Here is a 23,680-nt window from a genome sequence, read left to right on the forward strand (position 1 = left end):
ATTACAATCATTAAAAAAAATTGCTGAGTTATAAATTAACCAGTTCTGACAAAATGGGAAGAGTAGCTGCAACTAATTGCCCACAACCACTGTAGACGTCATGGGGAAGAACCAATGGGTTTTTAAAATGCATAGCCCATATAATTGTTCTCCTGTAACCACTGGCATGTGGACAGGGAATGGGAAAATGTGAAAAGAAAGACAACATTTAGAAGACTAGAATGTTAGCATAGTCATATACAGGAGAATTAGGACCTAAGACTTTTGTACAAGGAGGCCTGAAGATACCCTCAAAAGATATGGATTTTGTGGCATGTTTTTTCCCTTTCATTTTCCTCAAAATAACTAGATCATTCTCTGAGGGACCTGTTCTGAAACTCTTGCTCTTGTTGAGTGGTACTTATTTACATGAATAGTCCCACTGACTTTTTGTTAGGTTTCTATTGCATCAAATACATGTAAGGATTCCACTCCACAATGATCCAAAGAAATCTACATTTTCATTTTGACTAGTCTGAGGGAATCTTAGCTAAAATGATCAAGAAGCACATCCTATGTCACAAAGAAACTTCACTGAAAACTCACAACAAAATTACTTCATTGGGACTGCCAGTAAAGTAAATACCACTTACACCAGTCAATAAAGAATCAAACCTCTGAGAATGACTTAGTTATTCTAAGAACTTCAGTCTCATCTAACAAAAGAACAGATTTACTGTAAAAACTGCCTGAGGCATCTTCAGGCCTCATGTAGAAAAGTCATAAGGCTTGATTCTCCTCTCACTTATTTTTCAATAGTTTACCACCAGAATGACTCCACTGAGTCAATGAAGTAAATCCTTATTTATGCCAGTTTAAATGAGAAGGAAATAATTGATTCAGTGAGATTATCTATATGTAAGTATTTCTCAACAAGAGTAAAAGTTGCAGAAATGATCTTGAATCAGGTTTGAGTGATAGCATACCCATGGGTAAATGAAACTATAACCCTCTGCTAGGAAGTTACTTTTAGACTATCTTCTAGCTTTGGTTCTGGCTGTCAGTTTGGTTCTACATGGAATTAAAAGAACAAAACAAAAGAACAAATGTACATTCTTCCCAGGAAAAACATGAAATCCCTAGATTTTTTAAATTGCCTTTTCGGCTTGCTTGCATTTTCCTTTTTTGTGCAGGGTTTTAAATGCCATACCGAAAAATTATTGCTGTTGACCATACACCATGTCTTGTTGCATTAGCACTTAGAATCATGCATGACAGATAAAACACAAAAGAGTAAAAGCACTAATGGATTTGTCAGAATGTAATACTTATTGCTTGTCACTTAAGCTTTACTCTTAGTCTTCTTAAGAGGTTCCACTAGGTTAACTTCACCACCGGCTGCTATCAGAGATTTTGAGTGCTTATTGAAGGATTACAGTGTACACAATACCTACGTTAGCAAGATTGTAGTAAGGTATTGATGGTCAATGTAAGCTTATTGCTCTAGAAAACACTCCAGGGATAACATAGACAAATATCAAAATAATGACTGCTGTTCAAATGTTGCTTCACATGGGCTAGTGCATCCAATACATTTATGGGCCTTTCGAAAAAGAATTGCTAATGATCCAAAGAAATCCATGAGATTCAGCACTTTTGAGCAGCCTGGAAGAAACTCAGGTACAACTACTACTAAACAAAGACATACAAAGGAAATGTCCTGAAATCCACAACACAACATAGGCTAAAATTTGACTAGAAAGAGCATCTTGGAAACGGGATTCAGGTTAAAGTAATGAAGTGGTATTAGAAGGCTAATACTGATACATGAATCTGGTATGATAAAATCTACATTTCTAAGAAAAAACAAACTGCAGAACATCATCTATAATATTATAAGGCATGAACCACATTGTGATGTTGCACTCTACATGATTTTATGAAAATATGCTAATGAGTATGAATATAATGTAACTGGAATATGCTTCATGCAAAAGATATCTTGTAAGGTATCATTACAAAGCTTATAATCTACTGAATGTGATCATCTTATTTGTATAAATGTATCGCTCTTGTATCTGAAACTAGAAATATGAAATATAACTCTGAGGGCCTATTGTAATTATGCAAAGTATGGGCCATTAATGGTGGTTTGGAACTTTGATGGCTCCTATTAACCGGGACAACTGACTGTGGACGGCTCTGTTTGCAGGCAGGCCTTCCTGTGAATCAGACTGGGAGGAATGAAGGCTTGGGGTCTTACGTGTGATCATGTCACCTGAACTGGAATCCATCTTTAACCTGGTGTTTTTCCATTGAGAAGGAGGGGTGGGAACCCAGAGGGACAAAGGATTCCCACCTTATGCAAAAGATATATAAGTGGGTGGAACAGAACAAAGGGGAGAGAGGAGCCATCATGAGGAATCTCTTAGCTACTGCCTGAGCTGGAACAAGGGCTGTATCAGGGGAAGGGATTGTGCCCAGACTAGGAAGGCGTCCAGTCTGTGATAGAAACTTATTGAAACATCTCTGAGGGTGAGATTTTATCTGTATTCAGCTGGATTACTGTATTACGCTTAGATTTGTGTTTTATTTTATTTTACTTGGTAATTCACTTTGTTCTGTCTGTTATTACCTGGAACCACTTAAATCCTTTCTGTATTTAATAAAATCACTTTTTACTTATTAATTAACCCAGAGTATGTATTAATACCTGGAGGGTGGGGCAAACAGCTGTGCATATCTCTCTATCAGTGTTATAGAAGGTGAACAATTTATGATTTTACCTTGCACAAGCTTTATACAGGGTAAAACGGATTTATTTGGGGTTTGGACCCCATTGGGAGTGGACATCTGAGTGTTAAAGACAGGAACACTTCTGTAAGCTGCTTTCAGATTATGTCTGCAGCTTTGGGGCACGTGGTTCAGATCCTGAGTGTGCTGGAGCAGATGGGTGTGTCTGGCTCAGCGAGATAGGGCGCTGGAATCCCGAGCTGGCAGGAAAAGTAGAGGCAGAAGTAGTCTTGGCACATCAGTTGGCAGTTTCCAAGCAGATTTCTGTGATCCAATCCGACACACACATATAATGGTGTCAGCCATGCCAAAGAGGTTATTGTGTATATTGTTTATTTAAACACAATGTGAATCTGTCTTAAGAAGACAGTGTTAATAACAAATCAATCAACCATATCATTTTAGCATGAAAATTCAGTTTTAGCAGCTTTAATAGAGACTGTTGGATTGAAAAATATAGTGCATTATTATTATTTATATAGTCTCCACTCCTGCAAAAACCTATGCATGTACAACACATCTCTTTGATGTCCTATTACCATAAATGTTAATAATGCTCTACAAAACAGAGACAGATGGAGTCCCTGCCAAGGAGAGTTTACCACTCAAAAGATCTGATTCTATAATCTTTATGCTGAAGAATAGTACTTAATTCCATGAACAGACCCAATGAGGTCAACGGGACTACACATGTGAGAACTCAACTACAGATTGACAAATCAGGGACTACTTGTGTGACAAATTGCTACTCAGCACAAGAAACAATGGCAGAATCAGGCCCCAAGATCACTTGTGGGCTTAGGGTGACCAGGTGTTCGGTTTTCGATCAGAACACTCAGTTGAAAAGGGATCCTGGCAGCTCCGGTCAGCAGGGCCACTGACTGTCTGGTTCGTGGCACAGCAGGGCTGGTAGGCTCCCTGGGAAGCAGCCGGCATGTCCCTCCTCTGGCTCCTATGCAGAGGGCAGGGGTGGGAAACCTAGAGCCAGATCCGGTCCCATGGTTAATTTCATCCAGGGCATGGCACTCCCCAGTGGGGCAGGAGCCATGAGCGCTGGCTCACCCCATTGGTGGTGGTGTGGGGAATCCCTGAGCCTCCACTCTGCCGCGGGGCTGGAGCCACACACAAGCAGGAGAAGCCCTGAGCCTCTGCGCCCCCCTGGGCAGGTGAGTGGCCCACGATTGATTTTTTTCTGTGGGTCATAGGCCTGCCACAGAAGAAAGGTTCCCCACCCCAGAGCCTGCACCCTCGGCCAAGGCCTTCACTCTCCCCATACCCCAACCCCCTGCACCACCCCTGATCCCCCTCCCACCCTCCAAACCCCCCTCAGTGCCAGCCCGGAGCACCCTTCTGTACCCCATATCCCTCATCTCAGGCCCCACATCAGAGCCCGCACCCCCAGCTGGAGCTCTCATCCTCCCCTACTGCAATCCCCTGCTGTCATGGTACAATTCCCCACTCTGAACCTTAGCGTCCAAAAGATGAGGTACCAGCATGAATTCCTCTAAGCTAATTACCAGCTTAGAACCTGTAGTGCTGCCACCAACCAGGAATTCCAGTGCCTGGTACACTCTGGTCCCCCCAAAACCTTGCCTGGGGACCCCCAAGACCCAGACCCTCTGGATCTTCACCACAGGAAAGTAAACCCTTTCCCCCACCGTTGCCTCTCCCGGCTTCCCCTGCCTGGCTTACCTGGTTAGATCACTGTGATTCAACTCCTTGAATCACAAAACGAGAGGACAATTCACTTCCTCCTCCTTCTCTTTCCCCCTCCCAGACTGTCCTGAGAGAGAAGTAATCCTGACACAGAGAGAAATTAGGCCTTCTCTCCGCCTTCCCTCCTTTTCCCCATCATTCCCTGGTGAATCCAGACCCATCCTCTGGGGTCTCACACCAGAATAAAAAAACAAACATCAGGTTCTTAAACAGAAACTTTTAATTAAAGAGAGAAAAACAGTAAAAATTCATCTTGTTAAATTTAGGATGGATTAGGTACAGGGTTTTAGCTATAGGCACTGAAATACCCTCCAGCCTAAGTATTCAGTACATTAATCCTTTCAGCAATCAAATTTGAAACTCTTTTCAGCCAATTACAATTAAACTCCTTCCAGCCAAATGCACATTTGCAAATAAAGAAAACAAACACAAGCTTAACTCGCTTTATCTATCTAGTACTCACTATTTGAACTTATAAGAGCCTGTATCAGGAGATTGGAGAGAACCTGGTTGCACATCTGGTCCCTCTGAGCCCCCAGAGTGAACAACAACAAAAACTAACAGCACACACAGAAACTTCCCTCCCTCAAGATTTGAAAGTATCCTGTCCCCTGATTGGTTCTCCGGTCAGGTGACAGCCAGGCCTACTGAACTTGTTAACCCTTTATAGTCAAAGAGATATAAAGTACTTCTGTGCTATTAACTTTTCTTATTTGTTTATGACACCTGCCCAAGTGGGAGCCCGCTCTTACACCCTGAAGCCCTCATTTCTGGCCCCACTCCAGAGCTCACACCCCCAGCCGGAGCCCTCATTCCCTCCCACACCCCAACCCCCTGAGCCAGCCTGGTGAAAATGAGCAAGTGAGTGAGGGTGGGAATAGCGAGCGACAGGGGCGGGAGGGGGGAATGGAGTGAGCAGGGGTGGGACCTCAGAGAAGAGGCGGAGACTCAGAGGAGGGGCGGGGCAAGGGTGTTGAGTTTTGTGCAAGTAGAAAGTGGGCAATCCTAGCCAACATCAAAGAAAGGGCAACATTTTCAATTATGAATAAGGTAATTATCTTTTCTATGTAATAATGTGAGGCCTGTTCTGTGTGAGAAGCCCATCAGTGGAGCTACTCAAAATAATAATGCTGCCTATGCTTCACAATATGGAGGAGATTTTCAAACGCACAAATGGCAGGAAGATGGCTAACTGCTATTGGTGCTTTTGAAAAATTCCCCCCATATATTTAAAGCAGGGAAACTAGGAAGGTTTATCCTTACTGTACTCTGTGCAGATATTTCTCTGATTTTTTTCTCTCCTGCTTTTAGTATTTTACTTGTATCCACCTTTTTGTCCTGGTTTCCTCCCAGTTTTGCATGTGTGTCCTTTCAGACTGCTCTCAGTGCATTCTCCACAATGTGGATTCCCTGCAGTGTACATGGTACTTTTTGTACTGTTCAGCATGTGTTTGCCACTATTTGCGCAGTGTACTCTCTTCCGTGCCTTCCCGAGTGTTTATTTACTACAGCACTTAATGTAAAGGAGGCAGTTTCTAGCTTATGTAACCAAAGAGCCTCTAGAATGAGAGAAACCTGGAACTATTAGGAAGAATAGACGGAAGACAGACAGAAGCTCCTTAATATGCAATACCAGGTTCAAAATGCCCCTTTATTTAAAGTGAAAGATGGACCACATTTTAGGTGCCAACATTCTACAACTAATGACCTTCAGTGTAACTGCTTGATAATGTGTAAGAGGTAAATTAAATTGCTCTCAAAGGGATCATGTTCTCCTTGAGCCTTGTAAATAAATATTCATCTAAACTGATCCCTGGTCTTCATAACTTAGGAAGAAAACATGTCAACTTTAGCCCAAAGTACTCTGTCCTCCCCCTCAATGTCCATACAAGTGTGCAATACCAAAGGGAGTTACAGATCATCACTGAGGGGTGACTAGACCCCCAAAATGGTGTCAATGTCTGTGAAGAAAAGCGGAGTAGTTCATAAATCTAATACTTCATTAACATAATAATACCTTCAGGAATAGTAATTGTGACTCAGTAAAATGAACTAAAGCTTTACAAACCATCCTGAGAGAAATAAAAAAAATCTTCTCTGCGCCACAGCTAAATAGGAAGATAATAAAAATCCTCCACAAGGAACCCAAAATTAACAGATTCTGTAAAAGAAACTGATGAAAGAGTTTTGAGGGAGTCTATTTGCTGGCTGCTTTAATCTTATTGACCTTGCGTGTCTTATCATTTTTAACACAACACATCTTTTGTGCAAGAATGTTTCAAATGCCTGAAGCGTTCTAAAGCTGTTGTGAATCTGAGACCTATTAAAGGCAAATTTTGAAAATGAGCTGTATTGTTTTAATGTGTTTTTGTGATGTTAATCCCTGTTCCTCAGAATGGGAGTGAAAGCACTAATCTCAATATCCATATGATTTCAATGGCAGAGATGAAAGGCCAAGGCATGCAAGGGTCGCCCCAGTCAACATGTCCAGAGCCTTGCATGGTGAGGTGCACAGGCTATTGTTAACTCTTCTTTCCTCGGGGATCCAAAGGAAAGAGGTTCCAATGAGTCATTGCAATGTGTCCATTACTGGGCAAGTAATTTGCACATGTTACACAAGCCTATATCTTCCCCTAAGCTTTTCTGTTTCCCCAAAGGCTCCATTTAGAAATGACTTTCAAAGTAACTTCAGAATGAAATAGCTAGTACACATGCAAATTATCCAGCTTTAAATTATTTCTGTGCCTAGTGTTCAGACTACCCTGGCAAATGGCTGTGACTCAGTCAGAATATACTAAAAGCCTCCATATTTAATACTGTGAAGGATTTTTTTTCCAGCACATCTCAGAAATATATTACTTTCAATGTTTTGTTTCAATTTAGAAAATAGAAAGTCAGTTTTGTTTTGTTTTGTTTTTTTTAATAAACGCTCTAGTCTATAAGTATTCCAGCACAGAAACTTTATGCTGAAAAGTAGAATGCTTAGATAATTTATACTGCACCACAGAAATGTACACTATACTACAGACTCCCCAAACTCCTTCCTCTGTTTCCTCTTTGCTGTTACAGGTCCAAAGTTATGTACCAAATGGAAAGCAAATGGAATGGTAATTTTAGAAGTACCGTAATACAGCTCTGGGTGCAGATAACTCATTTTTGGAAACCTCTGTACCACATTAATGTACTCTTGCAGTCCTACCTATCCAAGAGGCTCAAGAGCCTGAATTTTAAAGAAGCTCCAACCTGGATTCTTACTGGGGAAGTACGATTTTGCACTCACAATTAATGGTAACAGTATTTGTGATAAATTGCTACCACTTAGGTATCTATTGTGAATACCTGATTGGGGGCATAGGCAAGTACTTAGACATCTGAATCTTTGGATCTGTGCCTGCAATTATTTACATACACAAAAATACAGAAAAAACAAAAGCTATTTGTTAGAGCCTGTAACGTGGGCTATCTGGAGGTTAGAGCCAGGAATAGAGTCAGGCTCAGGGGTCACGTCAACGGTCCAAGCCAGAGTCAGCAACTGGGGTCAGGACGAGGAAGCAGGATGAGGAAGCATGGAAACAGGAACAGGGACGAGGGATGGTAACAGGAATAGGGACAAGGAGAGAGAGCAGGAATGAGGAGCAGAAACCAGGCCAGGAAGCAGGGACTTGGTCACAGGGGTCATTGAGAGACTAGTTGCTCAGACAAGAGTAGTGACAGGAACAGGAAGCTTTGGACACCACCGGGTATAATCAAAAGTTTGCTGTTTGTCATCGGACCTCACTGAGTCAACAGATGTAGCTTCTGGTGGTGGGGAATTAGCAGCAGTTCCCTTTGCAGCTCAGTGGGACAGAGAATAAGGCTCCCCCTCAGCAGCCACATATGCCTGGGTTTGAGGCCATCAGTGCCAAACTCCTACTGCCTGGGCACCACGAGGCCACTCTTCTCAGGGTGATTCCTGTGGAAGGCCTGTGGTTTTGCAGGGACATGTACATGATGAACTGGCTCCCAAGAGCGTTCTTTGAGCCCACAACCCTACCAAATCAATCAGATAGTACAGGGCCACTCTGCACATTTGGGAATCCAGGATGTCATGGACCAGGCACTCCTCATGGTCTTGGTCTTGAACTTGAACCAAGGAGTGGAGGTGGGATATCTGGCTGGGGAATGGATTGTTAAGGAATGGCTTCAGGAGGGAGACATGGAAGACTGGGGTGGATCTTCCAGGATCAAAATATATCAGAAGGACAGAACAGATCGTGCTGGTGAGGAAACGTGACTATAACTGAACTGTTTGGTAATAGCAGTGCCGGTGCAAGGAAGTTTTGCGCCCTAGGTGAAACTTCCACCTTGCACCCCCCACCCAGCTAACCCTGCCCCCCTCCCCCACGGCAGCTAACTCAGACCCCCACCCGGGGAGCCTCCCCTGCAGCAGCTACCCCCCCGCCAGCACGACAGCTAACCCCTCTCCTCTCCGTTCCCCCACGGCAGCTAACCCCACCCGGGGAGACTCTCCCCCATCCCCTCGTGGCAGCTAACCCTGCCTGGAGAGACTTCCGCCCTCTCCTCCCACCGCCACAGCAGCTAACCCTGCCTGGGGAGACTCCCTCCACCACCACGGCAGCTAACCCTGCCTGGGGAGACTCCCCCCATGGAACCTAACCCTACCTGGGGAGATCACCCCCCCACCCCCCGCAGAAGCTAACCCTGTCTGGGTAGCTCGCCCCAGCTCACCTCAGCTCCGCCTCCTCCACTGAGCACGCCGGCGCTGCTCTAATTCTCCTCCCCGCCCAGGCTTGCGGCACTGATTGGAGGAGACTTGGAGTGGGGGCTGTGTGCTCAGCGGAGGAGGCAGAGTGGAGGTGAGCTGGGGCGGGGAGCTGTTCCCCTGTGTGCCTCCTCCCGTTACTGCGGGCAAGCCTCTCCGCGCGCCCCCCCACCCAGCTCACCTCCACTCCACCTCCTCGCCTGAGGGGACTTTTAGGTGCCCCCAACCACTAGGCGCCCTAGGCGGCTGCCTAGTTTGTCTAAATGGTTGCACCGGCCCTGGGTAATAGTAATACTAAAATTCAATATCCCTGGGAGGGGAGAATGACACACCAAAGCAGCATTAAATGGTAGCATTTAATTTCAGAAAGGGGAACTGTACAAAAGTGAGGAAATTAGTTAGACAGAAATTAAAAGGTACAGAGCCAAAAGTGAAAATCCTGCAAGCTGCATGGAAACTTTTTCAAGACACCATAATAGAGGCTCAACTTAAATGTATACCTCAAATTAAAAAACATAGTAAGAGGACCAAAAAAGTGCCATCATGGCTAAACAACAAACTAAAAGAAGCAGTAAGAGTGTAGAACTGATAAATGAAATTGTTTTTAATTATTCACTTTATTAATGTAACTTCTGTTCACCATTCACTACACTTGCCTGCATTGTAACTTCTGTTCACTGTTTGCCATATTGTAATTCAAACCCCATTTTAAAACGCTCACTCCATTTTGTTAAAAGCCTTCTCCAACCCTTCATTTTGCAAACCCGCTGTAATCTTATTAGTTAGTTTAGATTGTGTGAATGATGGCATGTATGGATGATAAAATCAACCTCCAGCCCCAATCTGTCCTGATGAGGTGAAGTTCAACTACCAACGGCTGAAGACCTAGACAACAGTGAAACAAAGTAAAAGCATCCACCCTAAAAGAAAAGAACAACAGAAGAAGATCAAAGCCAGGTTCAAGCTGAAAGTCACGCCTGCAACTGACGGGTGATCAATCCAAACCCAAAGGTAGCGTGACACAGCAAGACCTATAGACTTTGAATCCAAACTAAAAGCCTGTAAAAAAAGAAGGGTGAGATAAGAGACTTTGGGTAACATTCTGCTGCCAACATGGAGCCAGCCACCTGCTGATTAATTTAACAACAGCAGAATGAAGCAACTCCCATGAACTAACATAGGGAAAATCCCTCTAAAGCTGGACTCTGAAGACTGAGGACTTTGAGTCTATGGTTCTGCTGGCCAGCCTCCAGGAGCATCAGGTGCACCTGACCCGGATCAGCTCCACTCTTGTGTACAAAGTACCTGGCCAGTATTCTGTCACAAGCAACTTTAGGCTGTTAACTATAATATCTACACAGGAACTTGTATGAATGATTATGTGAATGGTATATATATATATATATATATATTAATATATATATATATATAATCATAGGAATAAGTAACCAAACAACATTGTTTACTGTTATCTTTTATTTTATTATGGTATTTACAATAAATGTGACAAATGTCTTGTCCCCTTTAAGATCCTGCTAGTTTTTATTGGTATAACAAGAGGCAAAAAGGCATCATTTAAGAAGTGGAAGTTAAATCCGATAGAGGAAAATAGGAACATTAAATCTGGCAAGTCAAGTATAAAAATATAATTAAGAAGTCCAAAAAAGAATTTGAAGAACAGTTAGCCAAAGACTCAAAAAGTAACAGCAAAATTTTTTGTAAGTACATCAGAAGCAGCAAGCCTGCTAAACAACCAGTGGGGCCACTGGATGATCAAGATGCTACAAGAGCACTCAAGGAAGATAAGGACATTGCAGAGAAACTAATGGAATTCTTTGCATCGGTCTTCAAGCCTGAGGATGTGAGGGATATTCCCAAACCTGAGCAATTCTTTTTAGGTGACAAATCTGAGGAACTGTCCCAGATTGAGGTATCATTAGAGGAGTTTTTGGGGAAAAATGATAAATTAAAGAGTAATAAGTCACCAAGACCAGATGGTATTCACCCATGAGTTCTAATTATGATACGTAACCTATCATTTAAATCAGCTTCTGTGCCAGACTGGAGGATAGCTAATATGATGCCAATTTTAAAAAAAGTCTCCAGAGGAGATCCTGGCAATTACAGGCTGGTCAGCCTAACTTCAGTACCAGGCAAATTGGTTGAAACTACTGTAAAGAACAAAATGATCGACACATATTAACACAATTTGTTGAGAAAGAGTCAACATGGTTTTTATATAGGGAAATCATGCCTCACCAATCTACTAGAATTCTTTGAGGGGGTCAACAAGCATGTGGACAAGGGGAATCCAGTGGACAGAGTGTCTTAGATTTTCGGAAAGCCTTTGACAAGGTCCCTTACCAAAGGCTCTTAAGCAAAGTAAGCTGTCATGGGATAAGAGGGAAGGTCTTCTCATGGATCAGTAACTGGTTAGAAAATAGTAAACAAAGGGTAGGAATAAATGGTCAGTTTTCAGAATGGAGAAGAAAATAGTGTTGTCCCCCAGGGGTCTGTATTGGGACCAGTGCTGTTTAACATATTCATAAATGATCTGGAAAAAGGAGTAAACAATCAGGAGGCAAAATTTGAAGATGATACAAAACTACTCAAGATAGTTAAGTCCAAAGCAGACTGCGAAGAGTTACAAAGGGATCTCACAAAACTGGGTGACTGGGGAACAAAATGGCAGCAGGGCTGCCTGGAGGCGGGGAGGGGGCAAAAGTGGGGGGCCCCACAGGGGCCCCCATGAGAATATAGTATTCTATAATATTGCAACTTTTTATATGGAAGGAGCTCCCAAAATTGCTTTGCCCCAGGCCCCTGAATCCTCTGGGCAGCCCTAAATGGCAGATGAAATTCAGTGTTGATAAATGCAAAGTAATGCACATTGGAAAACATAATGCCAACTATGCATATAAAATGATGGGTTCTAAATTAGCTCAAAGAGATCTTGGAGTCATTGTGGATAGTTCTCTGAAAGCATCCACTCGTGCAGTGGCAGTCAAAAATACTAATGGAATGTTGGGAATCATTAGGAAAGGGATTGTTAATAAGACAGAAAATATCATATTGCCTCTGTAGAAATCCCTGGTACTGCCACATCTTGAATACTGAGTGCAGATGGGGTTGCCTCATCTCAAAAAAGATATATTGGAATTAGAAAAGGTTCAGAAAAGGGCAACAAAAATTATTAGGGATACGGAACAGCTTCCATATGAGGAGAGATTAATAAGACTGGGACTTTTCAGCTAAAAAAGAGACACGTAACGGGGGATACGATAGAGGTCTATAAATCATGAGGTCTATAAGAGAAATATTCAAAATCAGATTGTTATATCAGTAGATGCTTAAACCTTTCACATACAAGTTCATATTATCCCATCAATTGACTTGAGAACTATGGGAAGGAAAGAGGGTGGAGGGGGATTAAAAGTATTAGAATGGAATGTGCATCACTGAGTAGGAGTGGGGTGGGCAGAACAGCACATGCGGCTTTAGCAGAACAAGAAGTCTTAAAATGACCCTCAAGTGGGCCTCTCCGGAGAGAGGATGTCCTGAACCTTCTCCCAAGATTTACAGATCAGAACCTCTCTAATGTTTCAAAATTAAGGCACCAATTCAGCAAAGCACTTAAAGATGTCAAACTTTAAGCTTGTGTATAAAAGCATCTCTATTATAGTTATTTGGAGTTAAGCAAGTATTTATGTGCTTTCTGAATCAAGGCCTGGGGGCAGGGATGCATGTTGCATTATATCTTCGTACAAAAAGGCAAAACATCTAGGTTATAATTTTCTTATCTGGATGCAATATTTAAATCTAAGTCTAAATCTGGAACCTAATTAAGTACTCTCATTTTCACAGGTGCTGAGCTCTTGCAATGCCCATTGACTTTAATTGTCCTTCACGTCACCTTTGGGCCACCCCTGGATAGCCTCTGCTTTTTCTTTTTGAAGCTCTACATTGTGATATAATAGAGAATACTTGCTCCTCTGGCCTGAGTTTGAAAAAAACGATCTTTTGGTGTTCAGGTAACTAACTCATGGATATTTAATTTATTCAAGGAATTTATATAAAATGCAGCCTAGAAAGATAATAGAGTAATTGTTCTGACACCTCACATGACGGCCATCCCACACAAGCTACAGTAAATAACTCCTCCGCTTATTTCTTCATTTGCATTTGAAAGGCTCTTTAGCCAATAGCTTTTTTCTTATATGTAGTTTAAAACAGAGGCAGTTCGTGTCCACTGCTTATTCTCGTTCACCCCTACAGCTGTTACAGTCCCAAAGCACTCCCATAAGTATTTGCTCAAACACAACTGGTCTGATCTCTGAAGAACTTGGGAGCAGAGAGAAAGATTCTGTGTGACCCCAGCTTCCTGACACTGCCCAGAGTGAATTTTTCTCCTTTTTACCATCTAATATCTGGCTATCACATATGCCCTCAGCCCCCTTGGCCTCCTCACTTTCCCCTTCCTCCATCCACCTCATCCTCTCCTCTTCTTTGCTACCCTCTGTCATTTTCGTCCCCACCGTCCCTGCTCCTTTGATCCTCCTTCTGCCCCAGAACTCATCCCTCCAACTTTTCACTGCTGCCCAGCATGTCAACCCCCCATAACGAACAAAAACCCATGAAGCAACCACTAGTATTTACCTACCTGCTGATATGGCCATCATCATCATCATCATCCCTACATCACAACAATTCTTTAACACCATCGCTATTATTAAGACAGTAAGTCACAATCACGATAATAAATACACAAACTTAAGCTACCCTATGATTCTTTGTCCTCTTTTTTTCCTTAACCTTAACCTTTCCCCCTACCCATCTGTCTCCTGAATGCTCAGACTGTAAGGTCTTTAGGAGTGCCCAGTAAATTAATAACAATAAAAGTCAACTTTCTCTGGGGAATACCCAGCTTCTGATACTGATACCAAAATAGCAGAAGGCTATGAGATTGGGGGTCAAGGGCAGACAAGGAGATGAACTTCAAGAGATGAATAGAAACTCATTTTTACCATTGTTGGACCTTAATTTGTAGTGGAGAAAATGCACTCAAACAAATAAACCCAATTAAAAATATGAACAAACATCATTTTGGATAGAGGAAAGATTTTATAGATTTTTAACATTTCTTATATGCGGGGGTGGGAGTGTGTATCTATCTATCTATAAAAAAAAGGAACATTCTTTAACAATATTAAAATCAAAACAGGTCAAATTTAAATTTGAGAACAGGTCTGTAGGGAGACATATTACTTCTGTATTATAAAAGAAATATTACAAAGTTTTGTATCCTAGTACTGGGGACAAGTTCTCTGCTAGCGTAAACTGATGCAGCTCCATTGAGTTTAATGGGACTACTCACAGACAAAGTTACACACGCTCTGAAGCATTTTCTGGATTGGGACCAAAATGCTGAGCAACTTACAACATCACAAAAGGAGCTGGTTGCCACTCCGTTTCTGGAGAAGATCTCATTTAGCACCATGAGAGAGGCCATTACTGAACTGCTACATATTGATTCTCTGCTGCCTTGTATCTTGCATAGTCATATGCATTTATGCAGTGTGAGCGCAAATTGGGTATTAAAAGTAACAATGAGAATGGTAGAATTTTATTCTCACCTTGCACAAGGGTAAATGGTTATACTGTACAAGGTGCAAGACCACAGAGAACCAGGCTTCTTATATTTTAGCTAGAAAGAAAAATATCAGTAGTATCCAACAGCTCTCAGAAAATTCGAGAGATGCTGTGAATCTACCTTGGCATTTAAATGGCTAAACATAGATTTCTAAGAGATGAATGTGTGACACCGCTCAAAGAAATCACAATGTGATTCTACATGTCCTCTGAAAACAAATTTGAATCCTAAACTGAAGCTAGCATCAAGCAAACTGTTAGGCTAACAAGAACAACACAGGAAAAGAAAGAGAGAGAAGGGAACTTTCTGCTCAAGTGTAATGTCTCAAGCATAAGGATGGTCCTAACTCGCAAACCCTTTCCAAACTCCAATCACTCACTCGTTGTATGCACCATTCCTAACAGATCTACAGATTTCATTAGTGAAGTAAAAGGGGCTGGTTGTTTACTGGTGCCCTTTGTAATCTTGGAATTCCTCTCATGATTTGCAGGATTCTAAGAGCAACCCAATTAGAAGACATGGAAACATGGCTCCTGCCTTGATTTCACCAGAAGCATCAAGAGACAAATGAGCTTCCTCACCACCAGCATGCAAGGCTCTCACCACCAGACTGTCTGATGGTCTGTAAGTGTGTTGCTACATCAGCACATATTCCTTTTTGATCATTTCAGTTTGCACATATTGACAACTGTATTATTATAGAAGTTCCCCTGGTAAGCAAAGGTTGTTCATATGTGGGAGTGGGGAAGCAGTGGCTAAATGGTAGCTTCCTTATCTGAATATACGTCCACTAGATGAATAATTCTAGTTATAAATTCTCCAGCAGCATGTATAAACTGCTTGGCATGTATATCCACCTTATTTTCCAGGTTACTATAAGAACCACTGCAGTTCAATTGACTTAAGTGGAGTTTCCCTGGGAGAACTCATATTGTCAGAAATGGTCATTAGCTAAACAACTTGGATTACCATTGCTGTGCATCTCTCATTTGATTTGACTAATCATAATCTGGCTGTGAGACCAGCATTGGTGTCAAAGGCATTGTGAAGTTGCAATCTTTCATCGAAAACTGGAAACAAAGTTTGGTTTTCTAAAAGGAACACTGTTCCATGGTATAGACAGGCCTCTGACCTTTAGTCTGCGATCCTCATCTCCACTGCACAGAGAATTTACAGACACTTTAAATGATTTCCAGGCTGGATTTAAGTTATTCATCACAACCTGAGAATGAAAAGAAAAAAGGAAAATACTTGACATTTGCATTTTTCAAAATAGAATGCTAAACAATAACTATGATTTTCAACACAGTATGTTAATAAGAAACGGAAAAATGTGTAGAGAGTAAACCTTTAATCCATCAAATTAAGTGCACCATATTGTTGGCAATGCTTCTGTAGCAATCCACGGGACACACAAAGACTGTTATGCTTAATGAAATCTTTTCTATGTGTACGGCAACAAGAGAGAATTAATACAGATTACGCCCTGATCTAAAGCCCAGTGAAGACCACAGGAGTCCTCCTGCTGACTGCAGAGGACTTTGGATGAGGCTCTTAAAAAGCAATAGCCTGAGCTAACTAAAAGCCCAGTGCGTTAAAGCCCTTGAAAATGTTTGAAGTTTAAAGCGTTTATACATCACACAAGTATGCTTTACTGACATAGTGACTGCTGACCAATTAGTTACCTGGGAGTAAATTCTGCTCCTGCCTCTCCAACAGATGGAACAAGCCCTGAACGTAGCCAAGTCTTTGTAGATCTACTGTGAAAAGGTGCAGGGAGCTAGCTCAAGGACCCAGACCCCTGTATACCACAGAACTGTGTTCCAGTCGAAGCACCAGTGGTGGAAGTGACTATGGTCTGCACTAGCTGCAGCGTACTGAAGTCCAGTGTACGTAGGTGTGGTTTTGGGGGAGGATTCCATTTACTCCATTTTGGTTACTCTGGCTCCCTGGACCTTTCCCATGCACAGCCCATTTTCTCAGGTTTTTGTTAGGAAGAGGATATGGCCCATGGTATGTGCTGTATCAGGTTATTTACCATGATGTTAAGTACCAGTGCCATGCAATTAGAAAGTTAATGATATGGTCTGAATTCCTGATTCAGATTCTTGCCTCTGGCTCCCACAGATAGCAATAGGCATACATGTCTGAAGTCAAAATCTGATTTTATGTCTAATTTTTCACAGAATAGTGATTCTCCCCTTTGGAATCTATGAAGGATCTGATCCTTTAGTTCTTACATTGGTAAAACTCCCATTGAACATAGTCACGGAGCACGGACAGTGGGGTCAAGCCCAAAGGCACTAAAAAGGGCAAGAGCCACATATGTGACATCATGAAAAAAAAGATGAGTATAAGCGGGCAGAGTGGTCCATGTGGAGAACCAGTCAGAATAAAACAAAACAGTCTTGAAGGCTAGGTTCTTCCTCCAGACTTCTAGTTCCTGAAGGTCTTGGAATGTACACGAAGCAGCCTTATTTAAGCATAAGGGAAAATAGCCAAACAAGAATGAACAGAAGTCGTCTTCATTACAGAGCACAGTATATGCCTTCTCTGTAACATGCTGGCTCCATTCTGCCTCATAAAATAACAGCTCTCTTTTCAGGCAGACACACACCAATGTTTTCTCTGTAACTTTCTAAGACCAAATCTACCCTGTGACTTAAGGGAGTGACTCCCAGCTTGTGTAAACACGGGCTTGATTTCATCTGAGCCAGTGAGTTTAAAATAGTTGTGTAGCCAGGGTAGTATGGGCAGCAGCAGTGGTACTGAGTACAAACCTGCCTTACCCCTGTGGATATGTACTTGGCATGGTTAGCCTGCACCAGTGTTGTCCGTGCTACCCCAGCTACAATTTTTAGCATGCTAGCTCAGATGAGTACGTCTGTAATCCAGGAATCACACCCCAGCTCCAAGAGTGGACGTAGTGGCAGTCTTAGCAGTGTCATAGATACATGCTAAAACAATCTGGTCTTATACTGCCAGAAAAGAGAAATGGAAACCCAGTTCCATATTACCACTTCAGCCCTGTACTGTCTGAGGCCAGAGTCATGCAAAGACTAAGTCTTTGTCTACACTAATGATGTAAGTTATGCTAGTTAAGTTACATTACTAACTACATAACTTACATTGACTTAATTGTGGGGTCTATACTGCACTATGTCAATGGGACATGTTCTCCAGTCAACTTAGCTTCCACCTCTCTAATTAAGTAGATGAGAGAGCACTCTCCATCGATTTATGACTTTACCAGACCCATTAAAATGATGCCCACTGCATCAATCGCAGCGGCACTGATTTAGCCCATAGTGTAGACAAAGCCTTACTCATTGACTGATGTCAATGGAACTATTCACAATGCATAAAGAAGGTGGCATATGACACCTGTGCCTATGTATCAATTTTGGGCCCTTGTGGTCCCCATCTCCCACCCCAACTTCCTAGCAGAATGATTGTTGGATCCATTACATCAAAGAACAGCTGGCTGACAATGTGACCTGTCTACAAATCTAAGAGCCTCAATCTGAGCCATTATTTGTGGTTCCATAGTTCATTGCCATGGAAGCAATACTGACATTATGACATAGAAATCAAATCAAACAGGCAGAAGAAGCAGCTGAATAACAAATGAGGAAAACATCAGTTCACATCAAATCACACGATAATCAGCCATACGGGAGAAAGAAGAGGCAGAATGGATCCTATGGGGGCTTAATGGGGATGGGGGGAAAACGTGATATTGTCTACAGTTTGTCTCATTGTCATAGCAGCTCTTTAAAAATACTGACCATTTGTGACACACAAGTCCATTGGGGGTTCACTACTCTGTCAGCAATTCTTGTCAGGCCTGACAAACTCACTACATCTAACACACTGCTGTCATAGTATTTATCTATGAAGAATGTTGTATAGGGTGAGAAATGAAAGCTTATATCATACTGGTCATGATAAGCATTTTCAGATATATGTACAGGTGTTATTCAAGAAGTTGTATGAATGCATTACAAACATCTTTCAACTAGGTAAGCAGGCAGGGTAGATCAAAACGTTTTTCCCAGGCAAAGGAATTTTGATTTAACTGTCTGCCTAGGTCACTGATATAAACCAAGCATTGTGTAAGTCAACACAAAGCTAGCTTCATTTGCATATTAAGTCAACAGGAAAAAAGCAAGTTAACAGGAGAACGAGAAAGACAATATGGCATCAGCACATGGAAGAACAAATAGCAGGGGAGAAGAACTTTGTCTTGGGATACACTTCAAAAGTTTTCTGGGCTACTATAAGGAAGAGGAAAGGGAACCCTGTGATAAGCCATCAATGATGGAGCAAAAAGGACATGAAAGCTGGTCCAGGGGCCTGGAGACACTGGGAGGTTGCTTTAGGTGAGAAATTTGACTTAGACAAAGATTTCATCCTGCCACAGTTATGTTTAGTCTCCTAGAAGCCTGTTCTGTTTTTGTGTTATTTGTAACTATATCTGTTTCTACTACCTTTACTCAGTATCACTTCATTCTTTCTGTTAATAAACCTCTCTGTGTTTTATCATAAGGGTGAATTGTTAGTTGAAACCAGTAAGCGGGTGTGCACACTGTCTCTTTAGAGGCAATAGGCTTGGTAATTACTGTGTGTTCAGTGACAGAGGCTGAACACTCTTTAACGAGGCTCAGGGACTGGAGTGCAGCAAGTGTTACCTGCCATGCAAAGTAAAGGCTGGCAGAATCCTCAGAAGTTGTCTGGCGTGGCTAACAGCTGAGGGTGACAGAGAGCGGTCACCCCATTTAACACCAGCAAGTGTCTCTTTTGCTAACGCAAAGGGGTAATGAGGTCACCTACAGCAGGGGTTCTCATCCTTGTTTTTTCTGAGCCCACTGCCCCAACATGCTATAAAAACTCCACAGCCCACCTGTGCCACAACAACTAGTTTTCTGTATATAAAAGCTACAGCCAGCATTACAGGGTAGCAAGCAGGGCAATTGCCTGGAACTCCATGCCACAGGAGCCCCAACAAAGCTAAGATGCTCAGGCTTCGGCTTCAGCCAAAGGTGGGACTCAGATGTCAGCCCGATGCAGTGGGGCTTCAGCTTTCTGCCCTGGGCCCCAGCGAGTCTAAGGATGGCCCTCTTTGACAGACCCCCTGAAACCTGCTGGTGCGCCCCCAAGGGGCCCCAGTCCCCTGACTGAGAACCACTGACTTATAGTTCTGGGTGCCCTGGGAAAGTGTCACCCCATCAAACACAATTATATGCTGTAAATTAAATTAAGTCTGCATTTTAGGTTCCCAGGACACTCTTCTCTTCTCACTCCCAGCAGCACACATCAGGAGTAGTTGTACTGAAGTCAATAGTTACCCTAGTGTGAAACTGGGGGGGTGGGGGGAAGGAGTAAGTAGGACCTCAGTGAGTCAGTATGGGTGCTTGGAAGTGTGTCCTTTGAAATGGCAGAGATAAAACTATTCCTTGCTACAGACCAGCTGTGCCCCTGGACAATAAAACCAGCCCATTACTCACCTCAGTCCTGTGAACGAGCTGCTGGGTGGCGTCATCATTCATTCGGAAAATCTCCAGAAATGGATCAGATTTGCTGAAAAAATCCTAAAATAAAAATCAGAGCACTTTACTCTTGAGACCCATTGGAGTGTATCCACAGCATCCCTCTGCTTCCCTGCTAATGAAAAAGAAATGCTAATTCTGTTTCAGTGAGACAATTAGGTATCCCAGAACTATCTTTTATCCTTACTTGTTCCACCGGGGCTTACACGATGCTTTCACTGGTCTCAGTTTGGCTATTCAATCATGGCAATAGGCATTGTTTACAGTAATACTGTGGCCTGCTTTCTCCTTTAACGATAACTTCCCCACCTGTACACAACCTGATTCCTGCTGAGTGCAGCCTATCTAGCTGATTTATTTCTGTCCTAAGTATGAGTTTGGTCATTTATCATCAGTTTTATTATATTTGGGAAGCTGGATCAGATTTCAAAGGAGTTACACAATGGATGAATTTAGTCCTATTCAGATAACCCAACAAAGTTCAATGGCTGGGATATAATGCTATTGTCAACAAACATTAGCACAGGCAAGCTATGTTGGAGGCTTGGTGATGTATTCTTAGAGAAAAGAGTCCTCCTAAATACACCTCTATCCCGATATAACGCCATTCTCAGGAGCCAACAAATCTTACCGTGTTATAGGTGAAACCGCATTATATCGAACTTGCTTTGATCTGGCAGAATGCGTAGCCCCACTCCCCCGGAGCCGCTGCTTTACCACATTATATCTGAATTCATGTTATATCGGGGTAGAGGTATATTAAAGACATGACCTGTGTTTAAACAATAAACAGAACGGGGAAAGGGAAGCTGCTAGATGCCCTTAACTATGAGCAAATCCAAAATATGCACTGCATGCAGATGATTGTAGGGGAAGGCTGCAAAGCGTTTACTGGGCCCCAATCCTGGATTCTGATGCAGTATTAAGCAACTTTGGGACTGCGCTAAACTGTGCTGCTGTCTATAGCTCTGTGGGGCTGCTACTAAAGCTGCCGACTGTTGGAGCACAGCTACATTCTGACCATGGCCCCTTTTCTCTCTACCACAACCTCCTACTGGCCCCCCAGGTAGATGGTTAAACCAGCTTTCTAAATGCAGCAGAAAGCAGCTGGAGCATGGGCAAGATGTGGCCTATTATTTGAAATGCACAAACTCAGTGTAGGCCCTGATCCTGCAAAAATGTAGGCATGTGAGTAACCTTATGCACCTGAGTAATCTCATTGTAGTTAATGGGAATAGTCATAAACATACAATAAATGGTGGTAAGAGTCTGCAGGATCAAGCAGTCACAATGCAGGTTTTTAAAGAATTTTACTAAACCTTTTAAGAACACAAAAGCTTTTATGGATCTTTGATAAAAGTAATTTCAAGGCAAACCATTCACCCTTCCACCCCCCGAAAATTCCTCTGCAGTACTGAAAATTCAGACAGAATAACAACATGTGATTACAAGAGAAAAAGAAAACTGGAAACAGATTAAAACAAGTAAACAGAATGAATACAGCGTCACTCCAGTTCAATGTCATGAAAAAACTAAAGAACTGACTGAAATGGAGTGCCCTAAATACATTATTGTTAAAACTATGCTGTTTTAATAAGCTAGGAAAGGAAGGATTTTTAATTATGAATTTTAGTTTATGGTATCTCCATAAATACATAAGAAAAGTCTAATTCTTTCTGAGCCTATGCAGTAAACATCACTTAACATTAAAGTTCCTTAGTAATAACTCAGAAAAAGTCAATGCTGAAGAAACACTTATCTGCTAAGAGTTTTATCAAATTTTGTTTCATAGTTATTAATGTTTTCAAACCATTTCAGCTGTTACAGTATGTCTCTGAGCATGTTCAGCTTTATTTTATTTCACAGTAATATTGGAGCAGTCCTCTTTCTGGAAGATGCATCATGCAATAAAGGTTTAATGTCTAAGTGTTTTAATAACGTTAAATGATTCATTAAATGTGTGCCAGTGATATAATGCACAATGTTCTTTCGATACAAAAAGCAGTTACATAATTTTAACACAAGCACATGGCTTACAGTTTCAAAAGCAACTAACGAATTTTGTTAGCTCAAATTTTGGGTACCTAACTTGAAATGTCTTCAGACAGCTTAATTTTCAGATTATGGGTGTTGAATGCTTTCTGAAAAATTAGGCACCTTTGAGGTTTCTTAAATTGAGCACCAAAATACCAAAAATCACTAGCTACTTTTGGAAATTAGGTTTATAACTGCATTGCTAACAAAATGCAGTCCTAAAAAATATCCTTGAACAACATAAAACTAAAAGTGAAATTGTCTTTTATTTAATACATATCTCTGTTGGAGAATCTTTTTTCTCAAGTCAACTTCCCCAGAATGGGAAAATGATAGTTTGTCTGCCTGAGTGCTCAAAAGTGATTACAACATTCAATAAATGTACCTGCTTGTTAGGGTAGTTGTAAGGTAGCTAATAATGTAATATAAGCATTTTGGAAGTTACTGTTCTACTGTGAAGAGTTTCCATTAGATCTCTCGAAACAAAGATCTGCCATCTGAGCTATGTGGGTTTCAGTAAAATATTAAACTGTAGCTCTACCTTACAAATGTGTACTACTATAAAAATATAACCTTTATTGGCTCAATTAGGGCAAGCTTTGATAGCTGTGGGGTTTTTACAGTTTTGCATGAGATGCTACAGCCATTCCCGTGAAGAGAAACTGATAGTTTGTTTCACTTATTCGATTATCCTCAATCTCCACTGAAGCTTTATGAAAAAAATTTTCACCAACGATTAAACTAGCAACAGACCCTTTTTATCTGCCAAACCCGTGCTGTTTACACCCTGAATTTCTATTATAAACTAGGTAGATTGTTTTTAAAAAACAACCCTTGGCATTTTAAAAAGGGCAGTAAACCTGGAGGATGGCGTGGACTGCACTCTCAGCAAGTTTGCAGATGACACTAAACTTGGAGGAGTGGTAGATACGCTGGAGGGTAGGGATAGGATACAGAGAGACTAGACAAATTAGAGGACTGGGCCAAAAGAAACCTGATAGGTTCAACAAGGACAAGTGCAGAGTCCTTCACTTAGGACTGAAGAATCCCATTCACTGTTACAGACTAGCGACCGAATGGCTAGGAAGCAGTTCTGCAGAAAAGACCTAGGGGTTACAGTGGACGAGAAGCTGGATATGAGTCAACAGTGTGCCCTTGTTGCCAGGAAGGCTAACGGTATTTTGGGCTGTATAAGTA

At 41.9% G+C, this 23,680-nt stretch overlaps 1 protein-coding gene across 2 annotated transcripts in view; it reads right to left on the minus strand.

The window, feature by feature from the left end:
• The window catches only part of CPNE4 (copine 4), a 464,843-nt gene that overhangs the window by 105,662 nt on the left and 335,501 nt on the right, over nt 1-23,680 (minus strand). For both annotated transcript variants that reach the window (XM_032805885.2, XM_032805883.2), the window contains exons 6-7: nt 20,408-20,491; nt 16,033-16,122 (exon numbers count right to left, since the gene is read on the minus strand). In XM_032805885.2, coding sequence (XP_032661776.1) covers nt 16,033-16,122; nt 20,408-20,491 — 174 coding nt within the window. The remainder of the gene's footprint in view (nt 1-16,032; nt 16,123-20,407; nt 20,492-23,680) is intronic.

Source organism: Chelonoidis abingdonii, chromosome 2 (assembly GCF_003597395.2).
Source record: "Chelonoidis abingdonii isolate Lonesome George chromosome 2, CheloAbing_2.0, whole genome shotgun sequence".
NCBI lineage: Eukaryota > Metazoa > Chordata > Testudines > Testudinidae > Chelonoidis > Chelonoidis abingdonii.